The sequence below is a fragment of the Brachyhypopomus gauderio genome, chromosome 10 (assembly GCF_052324685.1).
Source record: "Brachyhypopomus gauderio isolate BG-103 chromosome 10, BGAUD_0.2, whole genome shotgun sequence".
NCBI classification, from domain to species: Eukaryota; Metazoa; Chordata; class Actinopteri; order Gymnotiformes; family Hypopomidae; genus Brachyhypopomus; species Brachyhypopomus gauderio.
The window spans coordinates 17,577,134-17,592,373 of NC_135220.1; the positions used below are offsets into that span (position 1 = coordinate 17,577,134).

The window sequence follows — 15,240 nt, forward strand, 5'->3', positions numbered from 1 at the left end:
TGAAACCCCTACAAGTGTTTGACATAAAGAATGCACTCCCATAAAGCCATCATCAAAATGCCATAGCTAAAATACAAAAATATTTTTTTTCCTATGAAATTCTGTTTCACTTTTGTCTTTGTTGTAATTCTGCAGAATTAATAGATTAAATGTAAATACTGCTACTTTTTTCCTTAGGTAAGAGGTTAATTTTTTTGTAGTAGTCTTGATGTGCAATATGTGACAGTCATTTGGTGTCCCCATATCACTGATATAGTATATTACCCCATGTATTAGAATGTCTCCCTGATGGGTAATTTTTACTTCCTTTAAAAAGGATGTCAGAGGTCATCCATTGTAATTCAAATCAGTTTCCATTTGGTATCTGATCAGAGGTGGCACCAAAGATTCGATGTCTGATCTGGGCCAAATCTGACCATGAGAAAAATCATTTACAAATTAACAAATGGTGCACACCAATTGATCTTTTTCTTGCAATTATTGTGCCCACGTTTTGGTGCATTTTATCACATCACCCATCAGAAACCCACTTGATTGTGATTTTTAGTTTTATTAGGGAATCAGTAACTCATTTGGGCACTTGATTAGTGGAGTTGGGTAACCTTAGTGATCCAGCTCAACTGTTTCAGTGCTACATCCTGGACATAAGACACACTGTCCACTGGCTGAGCTAGTCATGTTTTCTTAGTCTTCTGAAAACAGACCATATGACCAAAGACAAGGCTAAAGCTTAGACAACCTGTAGTTTTAACGACTAGAAAAGAGTTAATTTATATACTAGAAAAGAGTAAAGTCACAGTTCATAAAACATATAGATAAAATTAAAGGCGCAAATTTTTAATTATAAATATAATAACAAAAACATACATTTTAAATATGCATTAGCATGACATGCTTGAAATTTACATAGTCAATTAAACATCAAACTAGACTATTCCATTTATAACAAACCAGTGCAGTACAAACTCATTCTCTTTTAGAATAACACTTAACCAGATTTGAATTACAATGGATGACCTCTGGCATCCTTTTTAAAGGAAGTAAAAATTACCCATATATATATACCGATACCAATATATATATATTAATAGGCCATCTCACAAACACATAAATACATTTTACTAATTTTGTAATGACTGTGTACAACCCTTATTCATTTATTTGTTTATGGAAAATGTGCATGTCAGTGTGATGTCAGTACGATCACAGCAACAAACTTATGCAATATCCTCTTATTGTTTGTCAGTGCATAAAATTGTGCAAGCTCTTTTTAGAGATCACAAAAAGCTCATAGCAAAGACACAGGAGAGCTGCAGAACACTTGCTTATTCCATTTTAAATAAAGGCAGATCTAATGTCTTTTGCATAATTTTGCTTACTCACCTCCAAAATCCAAATATTGCACCAATTAGCACTTTTGCACTTTGTCTTTAGCTGTCCTGTTCATGGCCTGGATCTGATTGGCCAAAGCCGAGCTCAAAGTCACAATGCAAATTCATTGTCTCCATCTCTCTCTGACGGTGGTACTGTTTTTCTCTCATTCGTTCCCGCTCTCGCTCTCGCTCCTCTGTTTCCAGGGCGACCTGATGGCTGTTGAGGTAGATGCTATGGCGAGAGGCCATCAGGCTGTCTGTGCGTGAAGGTAGAGCCGGCTCACCGTCCGCACCCGTTTCCAGGACGCTTTGTTGGGTCACGGGCTGAGGATGAGTCTGGGCTTGATGCATGAGGTTCTGGTTCACATAGTGCTTCCTCTTTTTCCTCCGCTTTGTATTGACACTTAAGTCCAGAGAGGCATAGGAGATGTCTGTTGGCTCAGCCTGGGAGAAATACACAGAGCACCAGATTCAGGAGAAAACATCACTTACATTAATTCTATAAATTAGCATTATTGCAATCATTTATACTCTGGGCTATTCTTTGTTATAATTATTATACAATTTTCTGTATATGATAATGTATTTTATTTAAATTGGTGTGGTTTCGCAACATGCATTTTCATTTTTACCAATTACTTGTAAGAGCATTTTAATGTCTGCTGTAGTATAATTAGATATATTATCTTATAAAATAAGTAATACATGATGTGGAGTTGCAAAGTTTGTTTTTGTCTTATGGTTGACATGTTCTCATGTAGGCCTACTGGACACACAGAACACAATCTTTATTGTACAGTTTGGATGTGAGTTCGGATCTTATTGAAGTTTTTTTCAAACTTCAATCATTGCATGAAATTGTTTGAGAATTTTAGCACCGAAAGATTCAGACATAAGTCAAATATTATCTCATATATTTCAGTTTCTCTGGCATCTAAAATGTTTAAAATAAACGTAGTTATTATGGGAAAAAATGTTAGTCTTTGGTTACATTTTCGTAAATGATTAACATTATAATCATTATATTCATTATTATATCATTAAAATTATCACTCCTAAACTGAATCTAACTATTATGGGATGTTCTGTGAAATCAATCAGTGACCTGATAAAAGAGTTCTATAGAATATATAGAATATAGAATAATATATATATGTTCCAACAGAATTGTTTAGCATGGATACACAGTTCAGTCTTTGGCCAAGATGGTGTTTATGGCCTTCCTCACCATTGCATCGTGCATACAGCCTTTCTCTTTGTTGCACGGTGGTCTACGATCAATACCACAGCAGTGGTGGGAAGTCAAAGTTTTGTAGTATTTCTACACGTGTGGCTGTTTTCACGCATTGCGTGGGACGGCCTGCTCAAAATAGTCATGTTTCATTTGTGTCAGCAAAGAACACTTAAAGAGGGTTTGCAGTCACGAACAGCTCGAACATTTAAAACTTGTTGGTCAGTCTGGGGCTTGGTGTGAAAAGTGTGAGGGGGTTCACACTACAATGTTCATGTGTCTTTAATAACGAAGCATTTGCTCAAGTGTTCCTGATTGTTATATGCGTCATTCGTTTTTGGAGCATATTATTTGACAGTGGGTACCTTCTCGTCCTGTCTCCTGCACTGCATACTTTCATAGCAGACATCTTCAGCCATTCTCAAAGGTCCTGTATCAAAGAAAAGATTAACATTCTGCCCATTCTACAGACATTTAAGATATGGATGTTGTTTCATTCAATATTTCTATAAATATGGAATGATATTTCGATTTGATCACCACTCAATCTGGAAACTATAGTAGCAAAAATATTTAATTATAGTATTTTTTAATTTAGAATTTCATAATTTGCAGAGTTGCATTCTGGAATGTATAGGGTGACAAATGGGTCTACATAACTGTCAAAATGTTTCTGTTATGAGGAAAAAAGTGAAAAGATAAAAGAAATTTAGAAAACGTTCTTGAATCTGTCAAACCAAACCAACCTGCTCCATCTATATGGATATTTCCATAAATAGGGTTGTCTTGGTTCTGTGGCCTTTCTCCCTCAATCTCCAACCTGTGGAAAAATTGAGAATATATATATATATATAGCTGAAGGACCTCTGTCCAAAACATCCTGTTTCTCTGGAAATATTATGTTCTACAATTCTGAATATCTCTACATCTCTTGCTACACTGCACTCTCTCTCTCTCTCTCTCTCTCTCTCTCTCTCTCTCTCTCTCTCTCTCTCTCTCTCTCTCTCTCTCTCTCTCTCTCACACACACACATACACACACACAAATATAATATATTTATATATACGTAGGAGAGCAGAAATGTTGCATTGATACCTGTTACTTTGACACAAATCTCGGTAAAGTGACTGTTCCAACGCTGTAAAGACAGAAAGGTACATTTAAATGGACGTGTGTAACTTTGATGAATTCTGTAAACTTTAAGCAAAAACTGATGTTGATCATTTATGAGTTTTGAGTTAATCATTTTGAGTTAATTGAGACAGATTTAATTTGTTCCCAGTGCTATTAGACTACTCATAAAATCACATCTAATGTAACACACATCATTATACACCAGAGAAAATATCATATACGTATTTGCCTTCATGACATAACAATGGCCAATACAATGCTGTCACTTTAATACCTTTGTTCTTTCTCTCCCTTCTTCTCAGTAAATACAGGAGTACGTTTAGGCACAGAGATATTAGCAGTGCTAGGGATGTCAGTGACAAACCGATGTACTGCTTGTAGCATTCTACAAAGGGATAAAGCCAACATTACATTTCTCCACTTGCTGACAATTTTAAATATAGTAATGCATTACAAATTATTCAAAACAAAGTAATTAATGTGGGCCAGTTTCCTCTTGATAATTATAATGATCAGTATGGAGTGCTTGTTTATTAATCCCATTATTAATTTCTCTTGCTGTTAATTTAAAGATTTACGGATGTCAACTAAAAATATCGCAGATATGCCAGTAGGATGGACACATTGGAAATGCATAGATATCATTGCTTATTTATCCATGCATAAGTTATCCTTGCTTAAAATCTCATTGCTTTCCCAGTCAGAAGGTTACACCCGAGGGTGACATTTGGTTAGTACATTTAGTTAATTTTCACTTATACGTAAATCCTTCTTTGAAATGATTTCTTTGAAAATATATTCATTGAAAACAATTCCTGGAATAACCTCCTCTGGAATCAGCCCCTGTAATGAGGCAAGGAGTTCCACTGATACTGCGCATTACTCTACATTATTCCCTCCATAGTGAAAGGTTGATCAATTGATCAATGTTGGTCAATGATCTGAATGCAGATTGTTGTCAGTGTATTTTGCAAGAAAAATCTTAATTTACTTACCTTCAGGCATTGCTGATGGCCTGTTGTTAATCTGTTTGCTGGTGAAGAAGTTTTAGTTGTGCGTGCACGCATTCTCCATGGGGTGCAACGTATCTGCATCTATTTTTACTGTCTTGTATCTTTTTCAGTTACAAACAGGAAATGTGACATATACTCAATCCACTCAATTCACGTCATCTTAACAAAGTGAACTGCTTTGTGTGCTGTGTGATGAGCCACACTTCTGAACACTTTTTGCATTTACTGCAAACAATATATACTGGCTTTCTTATTTTTTAAGTCCTTTATTGATGGGGTATTAAAATAAAATCTTTATTTTCAGTTTTCTTTGCTCAGCTCATTTAATTTATAGCCTGAAGAAACGGCAAGCATGCTTGTCAAAACATAGATTTAGATTTACTTACTCGAGCTTATTACATTAGATTTATGTAGTTATTTATTTATTTATTTAATTGTGGGATATAGTTGTGATAACTTCGCAAAAATCTCTGCATGGACATTATAGAAAATATTTGTAGACTGACAAACAATGTTATAAGAATCCATAGACCGCTGTCCTTTGGTAATCAGCTTTAGTTGAACACAGTCTGGAAGTCCCTACTGCAATCTACACAGTACAGGAGGAACCATAAAGGAACTGTGCAGGTCTTATTACTTTAGCTGAAGACTCTTTACGCCATGTTCCATATAATACAGCCGCATGTAGCTGCATCAGCCCAACAGAGAATTCTGATAATGCAAACTTATTTTTTATATGGAACATTGCTTTTGGATGTTTAATGCATGCAGAGTGTTTGAACTGTGTGGAGTTTGTGAGGATATAGTTTTTCTTTCTTTCTTTCTGTCTTTTTTATTTTCCATTTCCGACCACACGGGTTAAGGCAGGAAACGTCCCTCTTGTTAAACTTCTATCTCCTGTTTTAGTTCTGAGCCGCAAGCTTCAAGGTCTCACATTTTCTAACAATACAGTTAGGCTAGTATAGGTGCACACAGTCTCTCATTCTGACACACACACACACACACACACACACACACACACACACACACACACACACACACACACACACACACACACACACACACACACACACACCTCTCTCTCTCTCTCTCTCTCTCTCTCTCTCTCTCTCTCTCTCTCTCTCAAAAGTGGACCTTACACTTACATATGCTTCAGTGTATATTTATAACTTGAGTAGCCAAACAGAACATTGTTGGTTCTGTTCATGTTTTCAGTGATGTATGTAGAAACATTGCTCAAGGTAAATAAATTACCCTGCAGTGTTAATAACACTGCAGTGCCAATGCTTCTCTAATTAATTACTGTTATCGAGATCATTCAACTGGTTGGCTTGATCAACGTGAGTTCCAGAAACTTATACTTTCAGCACTGGTCAGTATTCAGCAATGGTCAGTATACAGTACTGGCAAATACCAGAGCAGAAGGATAGGAATGTACTTCTTTCTTTGATGGTTACGTACAAGGACGTGAAAACCATGCAGCTGACCTGCTGTGTGAAGAAAGGCGTCCTGTCTCAATGGGTCACTAGGGTTGATGTGGTTAACATGGTTGGTTTTTCTCAGACAATGACTATCTGAGGTGAGGCCTGAGGTTTTAGTGTTGACATCTGCAATGGTTCCTGGTCATGCAAGGATATTAACGCTTCATGGCCTCCAGCGTTATTCGTTACATCTATTTCACCCATATGGTTTGGGTTCTCATAGCATCCATACAGTCCTACGTCATCATGCATTGTCAGAATTTCTCCCAAATCACTTCCGTGGCAACCAAACGCTGTAAGCTGGGACTGGCCTAGTCTGTTTAAGTCTACAGTATGTCATCAGATTTTACAAAGTAACTGGCAAGATTTTGGCCCGTTATCTCTAACCACCCTTTGATACGATGGGCTCTGGGGTGCCAGGCCACCGTACAGGAGTGTGTTACTTCACCAGCAGGACGTGCCCCCTGCACTTCACATTTATTTAGTTAGTGTTGGAACTAGAACTGAGCAGCATAATGTAAACATACAGTCAGTGGCGTGCACACGTAGACATCAGGTGGTGCTAAAGCACCACCAACTCTGCCCTTTATCAACGAAAGTGCCCTTTTGAAACTTCGTTTATTTATTTATTTTTTTATTATTATCATTTTACTGAGGTCGGTTTGAAATGATCTTTTGAAAACCTGAGCAATTAAAAACAATGCCCTGAAATGAGCCACCACCTCACACACACCCGACCTCTCTCTTCCTTTAACACCAGATGCGCTGCAGCAGCAGTTCAGTTCAGCGAGTGGAAGAAAGCGTCTTCAGTACAGCACACACGGTCAGATAGACTTCTTCTCCCGTGCCCACCAGCCAGGTCACATACACATCAAGTCAAATCGTACCGTTTGCCCTCTAAGCCCAACGTGAAATCATTTTCTTGTGTTGTAAAATGTCTCATACAGCACCAAACTACTAAGCATTTTTAGCCGACTGGTCACCTGATAAACTAGTCGCACTAGCCCAAATCAATGATAGATAACGTGAGGACGACCACATACAAATAATTAAGGTAGAGTTTGCAAATCTATGTGTTAAGCTGAACGTCTTCAGTTGTATAGGTTTTGTTGGGCAACATAAATTACATTCATTTGTGAAAGAAGAAACGGGAAGTTCCCCATTACCTGTGAAAAATGCCCATCTGCATTCATGTAATGACAACACTCAGTAGCCTATAACTCCTTCTCCTACTTTACGGTCTTTTACTGTCTTAATTGTAGGCCTATATTGATTTACTAATTGCAAAATATATGCAACAAGGCCTGCAGACAGTGGAGGGTAAACAGAAGTTACCTGAAGGACATGACTATATTGGATATAAATTATATCAGTTGGATGCGTGAATTTTTCTCCATTGAAAACTCACGTTTAGAGAATGTGACAAATAAAAGTCAAATTTCATTCAACGTGTGCTTGTAATTTTTTTTATAATGAAGTGTTCCATGTGCGCTAAAAAGTGCCCCCCCCCGAGCACTTGCCCCCCAAAATGTCTGTGCACGCCACTGCATACAGTTATTACAGAGCGCCTGAATATTGTGAAGGTGCTATTTGCTATGAAATCTTTGTAAAACGTCATGTGTGCTATTTATCAAATTACTATATAGTGCCATGACTACAGTGATCTACAGTGATTCAGTGATCTACAATGATCTATTACTCTGCTGAGGTGAGGATTCTTTTCTCTTTCTGTGCTGCACCTCATTGACCTTTCACACACAAACCCAAGTGCAGTGTGGGAGAGCTCAGCTGCCAAAAGTAAAGTGGCATTCTAATAAAAATACAATACAATTTTAAAACGTTTTATACAGTAATTCAAACTACATTTTAATTATACATATGCAAAGCCAAAATTTACAGGATATCAAAAAAATGTTTTTGGAAATAAAAATACCATACACAATTCTAGAATATGAGGGCTCTGTTTTGATGCTTGAAGCCATCACACTAAGATGTCAGTCATCTTTATGTTATGGTCTATTACTGATGTATACTTCACTGGTGGTGGAGGCGGCTTGAATGAAGGTGGCATATCCATTCTGACAGAGAAAAAAACACAGAAAGAGGCTAACAGACTGAAAGACGTCAGATGACACATGACCACTTTGATGTGTGTGTCTCACCTTTTTTGGATAATAAATCTCCTCGTAAGGAACCCAATTAATACCAACAGAAGAATGAGAGGTATGAGGAAATAGACTGCGTTTTTCTGCTGCGAATCTGAAAGCAAAAAACAAAGACTGGTTCAAATAGAGCTCCAAGGGGCTAATGGGAAAAGTGCATTAATAATAATTTAAATATTGAAATAACTTTCAATATTCTTTCATACTGACAAAAGTTTCTGTTACCACTTACATATAGTTATTTTACCAGTAGAAATAGGCTTTATCTATCAAAATCCAAACTACATTAAAAGGCGGTGTTAAATAATTATCCACCTACTTTTGCTGCCCTCTTGTGTGAACCCAGGCTGGTTCATGGAAGTGTCCATGACTATACTGGTGTTCACATGTGCACGTGTGAGTCCTCTTTGGGGAGACACTGGGCTGGATGTAGCATTCTGCCATTTACAGCATCCCTCTCTTGAGCTGCCTTCAGAGGCTGTAGTTGTGTTCGTCACATCCGAGCGCTGTGTTGTGATGTTGGCCTGCAATGTGGTGTTGCTTCCAGCAGGGGGAGAAGTGGCATAAGGACCTTTTGCTGTGGAGGTGTAGGCAGTCCCGCTGACGTGACCTGACTGAGACGTCGTCAACTCAGGACCAGGCTCTCCCGTCGTCAATGTTGTGCGACTGGTCTGTGAAGTTTCCATGTGTTCTTTGGTTTGAAAGACAGACAAATGTATTTTATGTATCAACAATTATTGTGTTTCATTGTATGAAAGACACACAAGTTAGCTGAGATTTGTTTACCGATTGAAAAAGTATATTTCTAAAACGTATCCACTGTTCATAACTGTTGTCTAGACATTTGTAGGGGGTGAGTAGTGATGTTTTGGCATAGGTCATGGGTTCTCTGTTGCCCACGTGTGAAACTGAAATCATGCTTCAGAGACGTGTTCAGCTGAAGGACCTCACAGCACAAAAACACCAAGTGCAGGAAATGTTTGTCTGCTGAACACGTGCAAACCACCTGAATCTAACAAACCACACTTGGGTCAGCATACACACATGCTACTGATCTAGAACACAGCAGACATCCCATGAGATGCATGTCATGATTCTGTTTCTGTTTTGATTTTGTTTGTTTGTTTTTCATTTGTTTTGGTTATGAATATTAATTCGATTTAATGTTCCACATAGCTTAACCAGAACGTGGAGCCTCTGTGGTGGTTCACTAGGCTACTCCAGGACACTTTGTCCACTCACCTGTGTGAGTCCTGCTGAGCACAGTGACATTGAAGTTCTTCTGCCTGTGGAGGCGACTGTGGTTTCTTGCGTTAATGGTCAGAGTGTATATCCCTGAGTCGCCAGTGTTAACTGACCAGAGGCTTAGAGTGACATCAGAGGACACACTGGAATTACCCTGAAGGGAATAAACAAACACAATATACATTAATAAGGATTTTTAGATGACATAAATAAACATTTTTTCAATTTTAGTCAATATGGCAGTACATGAGCTCCTGTTACAGGGAGTGAGAGGGAGTACCTGTAGGTAAGTTACAGGTGTAAGCACTGGGCAGACAGATCTCACAGTTCAGACTGTATCTCACCTTCATCCAGACGTAACGTAGAGGCCTGGAGGACTTGGCGTCACACGTTATTGTCAGATTTATCCCAGTGTCAACCTCTATATGGCTGCTGGAACTACACTCAATGCTATCAAGGACTGTTTGGAAGAACAAAAATAATGATTTCTTTATTTGTGCAATTTTCACAACTTAAAAGACATCATCAAGACTTGTATTCTGCTACTGTCACAACTGTGGTGTCTGGCCTTGATAGACTACGACAGTGAAGCATACATATGCGCATTTTACCCATGGACACTCGCCATAGGTGTAGGACACTCACAGTCTACGGTCAGTGGGTTGGTTGACATCAGGTTTTGTAAGTGTTGACTCGATGAGTTCCAGAGGGGCTGGCAGGTCAGGGAACCGCTCTGTCGAGTAACATTTTGTATTGTGAAATCTCCATCCTGGCTTTCCAATGACACGTGGATCTGTTGAGAGAAAAAGGGTCCAAGGAGTGTGATGATGTTGATGTCACACTGAGGGTGATGGAAGCCGGGTGACTAAGCACATTGTGGGTGCCCATGTCTGCTGATGCCTTGGGCTCACCTGTGAAGACCATAACCTGTACCTGTCAGCAGGGGGATGGCTCCTACACGTTACGTTCACCATGTCCCCCTCTATCAGAGTGGAAGACGGCATGACCTCCATTAAGATCTTTGGATCTGGGATGCAATCAGACATGTTTGGGCGAAGACAATGACTCACATCGAATCACATTGAGCAAAACTTGGTTATTTGGTTATTTTAAATTGTTCTTAAAGTATGTGCAAAGTCCTTTTAAAATATGAAAACATACAAAATGTTTAAAGATTCATTGTGAATTTACCCGTAATGTGCACTGATGTTATTCTCTTGATGGAACCATTAGGAAACGTGGTGATGTCACAGATATAGTCTCCGGCATTATTCTTGCTAACATTACTCAGAATCAAGATGGAGCCTCTCAGTTTATTTGTGTCTGTTCTGTTGATCAGCTTTAGTTTGACATCTGCCCAGTAGTTAATTGGGTAGGCAGGATTAAACACCACCAGTTTTTTGTCTGCTCTCCGCCACTCCAGCTGGTTGATGTTCATTTCATAGGTCTGTGGAACGGTGCAGGGCAGCTCCACTTCCTGCCCCACTACCGCAGTTACTGATTCCTTATACTCTATGGTGATGATGCTCTGGATGCCTGTTGATTCGTTAAGGGAATACTTATCAGGGGTTTCTCACACGTGGTTTTACACGTGACTTTTACTTCACACCTAATATCCTGTAAAACAGTGTCTAACAAGTTTATAGACAACGTATAAGGTATAACAGAGTACTCCTGGTATTGGTAAATTATGAATACCGAACAAAATTATTTTCAGTGTCTAAAAAGGATTAATTAAATGTCTAATGAGAACCGTTATGTGTTGAAAACAGAATACATATGAGAGACTAATACAAAGAACTGATGAGACATATATATTATAGAAATGGAACAGACGTCTCTGAAGGACAAAATGTAACCAGTCCACTCACCACATTACAGAATTGATTGTTTGATTTTTTTTTTTCAGATCAAAAAAAGATTTTTGTAACTGGGAAAAATATGAATAAAGTTGTACTTACCTTGAATGATACATGTAAATAAAAGAAGCCTGGTAGGTATCTCAGTCATGATGAAAGATGTCTGTAGGCAAAACAGTTACTTTGGAAGGAAGAATTAAAAAGAAAAAAAAAAAGGTTGCACAGGAAGTGGGCTTTACCGCTGAAACAGAAACACAGATCTTCTCATATCTGCAGCAACATTGGTTCTCTTACAGAGTATAAGTCATGGTAAGATGGATATCTTGCATATTTCAAATAAAATATATATTGTTGTGTTTAAACGAAGGGGTGACAAAATCTGGTCCTGAAGAGCCAGAGTCATCAATTTCTCATCAATTTCCAAGTTTAGTGGGTGTTTCCGAGCAGATTAGTTTCAACATACAACACTCAAATTTAGAAGGAAAATAATTTCTTTTTTACCAATGACTCTTTCTTTGTCTATCATAGGAGTGCTATGTCATCTTATTATCTTTATGAAGACAGGAATTTCCATGTTTTTAAAGTGAATGATATTTTTCTTTGTGTGTGTTCCAGCAGGTGCTACTCTGAACGTCTGCAGAGGGACAAGCACCATCATGACCTGCTTCTGCTGAAGACTTTGATTTCCTTCTGTTGCACTCTGTGTGCACGTATACAAAACCACACATACATGCACAGACACATGCACCCTCAAACACACACACACACACACACACACACACACACACACACACACACATACAAACACATTCACAGATGAAGAATGAAGAATCCATTGCAGCACAATTTATGACCATTGAAGAACTATTCTTTCATTGTGATTTCACTGGGAAATATTAAAATCCCTACAGGTACTACATATTTTAGTTAAGAATATCAAAGCAGCAAAATATCAGTCTACGGTTGCTGTACTGGATAGAGAAGTGCTATCAGCTCACTGTGGATCAGACTAAAGCTCCTGTACTGGACAGAAAAGTGCTATCAGCTGACTGTGGATCAGACTAAAGCTCCTGTACTGGACAGAGAAGTGCTATCAGCTGACTGGATCAGACTAAAGCTCCTGTACTGGACAGAAAAGTGCTATCAGCTGACTGTGGATCAGACTAAAAGCTCCTGTACTGCATAGAGAAGTGCTATCAGCTGACTGTGGATCAGACTAAAGCTCCTGTACTGGATAGAGAATTGCTGTCAGCTGGCAGCCTCTAAATGGCATGCGTCACCCTGGTTGTGACACCCCAGCTGGGGATTTCAGTCAACCTGTCTGGGGATTTCTGCAAGGGTTAAGTAGGTTAAGTTCAGTTAAGACAAATTGTGTCTGACGCATTCTGAGGAGATTTAATGATGATAGCTGCTTCTTGACCGTCACAGCGAGTTTTAAGGATTGCAGCAGCTCAGAGGACTCGTGCTTTGTTTCCATATGAATGAGACCATGAGATGGATGAGAGAATGAGAGGGGCTCAGATCGATGCCTGGGGGGGTATTTGTAAGTCGCTCTGGATAAGAGCGTCTGCTAAATGCCATAAATGTAAATGTATTTGTTTGTCCCTGCACCGTGTGTCCCAGGGCACCTGAAGCACCTTCAGTCCTTATGTCATCTTAATTCCATTCCAGCTGCTCTGACTTATTTATTGAAATGTCTCAAATATAAATTTCTCAAAATAAAATATGAGGAACCTATGAGAGAAAAAAAAATCATAAGACTTTGTGAAGTGTCATTCCCTAGATCACTATGTCCGTGCACTTTGAATCCAGTGGCCTCTTCTATTAATAATCTGTTTTCTAAAAAGAGCAGACGGTGTCTCTGCACTCAGTACTCAACACAATATAAAATTCCCCACTCGTCCTTCTCTGTGTGGTCTTTTGCCTTCATGTTTGGGTCCTCCACCAGATATCTGGGAGCTTGAGGCTCCAGCAGTATCTTGGCTGTTCCCAGGACTGCACTCTCCTGGAAGGAGATCTCTGATGCTGTTCCTGGAATTCTCCCAGTTTAGGGATCACAGCCCCAAGTGCTCCGATAACCACGTGAAACACTGTTCCCTTCACCCCCCCAACGCCTTTTCCAGCTCGACTGTAGAAGACAGTCTGGAGGGGGAGTGGGGAAACCACACCAAATACTGCTGCAGGTTATGTGATATAATTAGCCAAGGGAACTCTTGTATGAAAACTTTTAATCCTGAGGTCCAACTAACAATAAGATTAAGTTTAATGTGATCCATTCTCTCTTTTCGAATCATGGACAATATGTATTTGTGGACACTTTACATGATGCATGTAAAAGTGTGAGAGGAAAGAAGCAATGGCACTAGATCAATAGCTCGAGTTGGCTGAGATCTTTCATTTCACTCATGAGCATAAATGTCGTGCCTTCATGAAATTATGTTCTTGGGTGAAAATGAGTTCTTTCCTTTAAATCTGATACTTCTAATCATGCCTATTACCCATATCCATTCCAGAATAAAAGTCTACCATGCCTTTAATGGAGGCATAATAATAATAATAATTTATTATTATTATTACAGGCTTTAGTGGACCTATGGGTGTGACCTTTAAGGGAAAGGAGTGAGTGATTCTGCTCATTGTTGCTGTCAAGGCAGTTCCATTCTCAGGCTGAGGCTGGTTTAAAGTTGGCCAGTGCGGCAGGATGATCTTGGGCAAAGCTCTGAGGAACTGTCATAGGCTGGGAAGTCCTACACCACAAAATGATTGGAAGCCAAGCCATCTTGAAATTCATTGCTCAGCAAAGATTCCCAAGGCAATTTTTTTCCTTTATAGCAAAATAATAATAATAATAATATGATTTAATCAAGGATTCTTAATTTCAGCAAGACATCTGTGATTGCCTTGTGGTTTTTCTGCTTTGCACACTGACTATAATTACTTCAGCAGTGGCAGAGTGACGTTGGGTAGGTGGAGGCTGGACGTGACTGTAGAAGTAGAAGCAGTTTATTAAATAATTACATAAAAATTTGAAGGATACAAATCAATCAAAGACAGACTAAAAGACAATAACTAAAGAACACTAGAAGTACAAAAACATTAATCACAACAGACATCTACATAGACTGAAACATGAGTGAGGCATAAACACTGATACATACAATAACCAACAAAACAAATGATCAAATACAAGGATTAAATACACTGACCTAACCAGGAACAAAACAAGACACAGCTGGAAACAATAATGAGGGGCGGAGTTACAAATGACGGGTGTGGCAAGAAAACACATGAAAGAACCAAAACATGAGGACGTGGACAAACCCAAACAAAGCAGTGCCACAGCAAGATAGAGAGAGAGAGAGAGAGGGGAGGGGCTAAAGGGATAAAAGGGGCAAACAAGATAAACAGGTGGGGGTGGAGCTAAACGTGACACAGAGAGACATACAGACAAATTGTCCTCAGCTGTGAATCTGTTTGAATAGTCTGAGGGTATGAAATTCCTCAGAATCTATACATTCAGACCCCCTCTTTCTGTCCCCTGTCTCTTGTCCTCTGTATGGAATACAATAACAGTTGTTAATACATTTCGCACTGTGTCTTATGTCCCCCTTAGTAGAGTCTGATACCCCACAACTAGTTGAATTAGGAAATTACATACTAAACATGTTTGTGATGCATGTGAGTAAAGCTGCTACATGTACAGTACATGCTTACATGCTAGTCCAATGCTATATGTTTTATC

The 15,240-nt window shown here is 38.9% G+C and overlaps 2 protein-coding genes across 2 annotated transcripts; both read right to left on the reverse strand.

Annotated features, from left to right (window-relative positions):
- Nucleotides 1-4,829, reverse strand: LOC143525782 (uncharacterized). Its single transcript, XM_077020094.1, has 6 exons — nt 4,734-4,829; nt 4,013-4,123; nt 3,700-3,742; nt 3,351-3,424; nt 2,970-3,034; nt 1-1,817 (listed from the first exon to the last, which is right to left on the reverse strand). The coding sequence occupies exons 1-6, from the start codon at nt 4,741-4,743 to the stop codon at nt 1,431-1,433; spliced, it is 690 nt and encodes a 229-aa protein (XP_076876209.1). The 5' UTR covers nt 4,744-4,829; the 3' UTR covers nt 1-1,430.
- Nucleotides 4,830-7,880: 3,051 nt separating this feature from the next.
- On the reverse strand, nt 7,881-11,702 carry LOC143525783 (nectin-4). Its single transcript, XM_077020095.1, has 9 exons — nt 11,601-11,702; nt 10,831-11,175; nt 10,551-10,666; nt 10,285-10,432; nt 9,984-10,099; nt 9,637-9,793; nt 8,714-9,085; nt 8,395-8,491; nt 7,881-8,310 (listed from the first exon to the last, which is right to left on the reverse strand). The coding sequence occupies exons 1-9, from the start codon at nt 11,647-11,649 to the stop codon at nt 8,214-8,216; spliced, it is 1,497 nt and encodes a 498-aa protein (XP_076876210.1). The 5' UTR covers nt 11,650-11,702; the 3' UTR covers nt 7,881-8,213.
- Between the last annotated feature and the right edge of the window lie 3,538 nt (nt 11,703-15,240).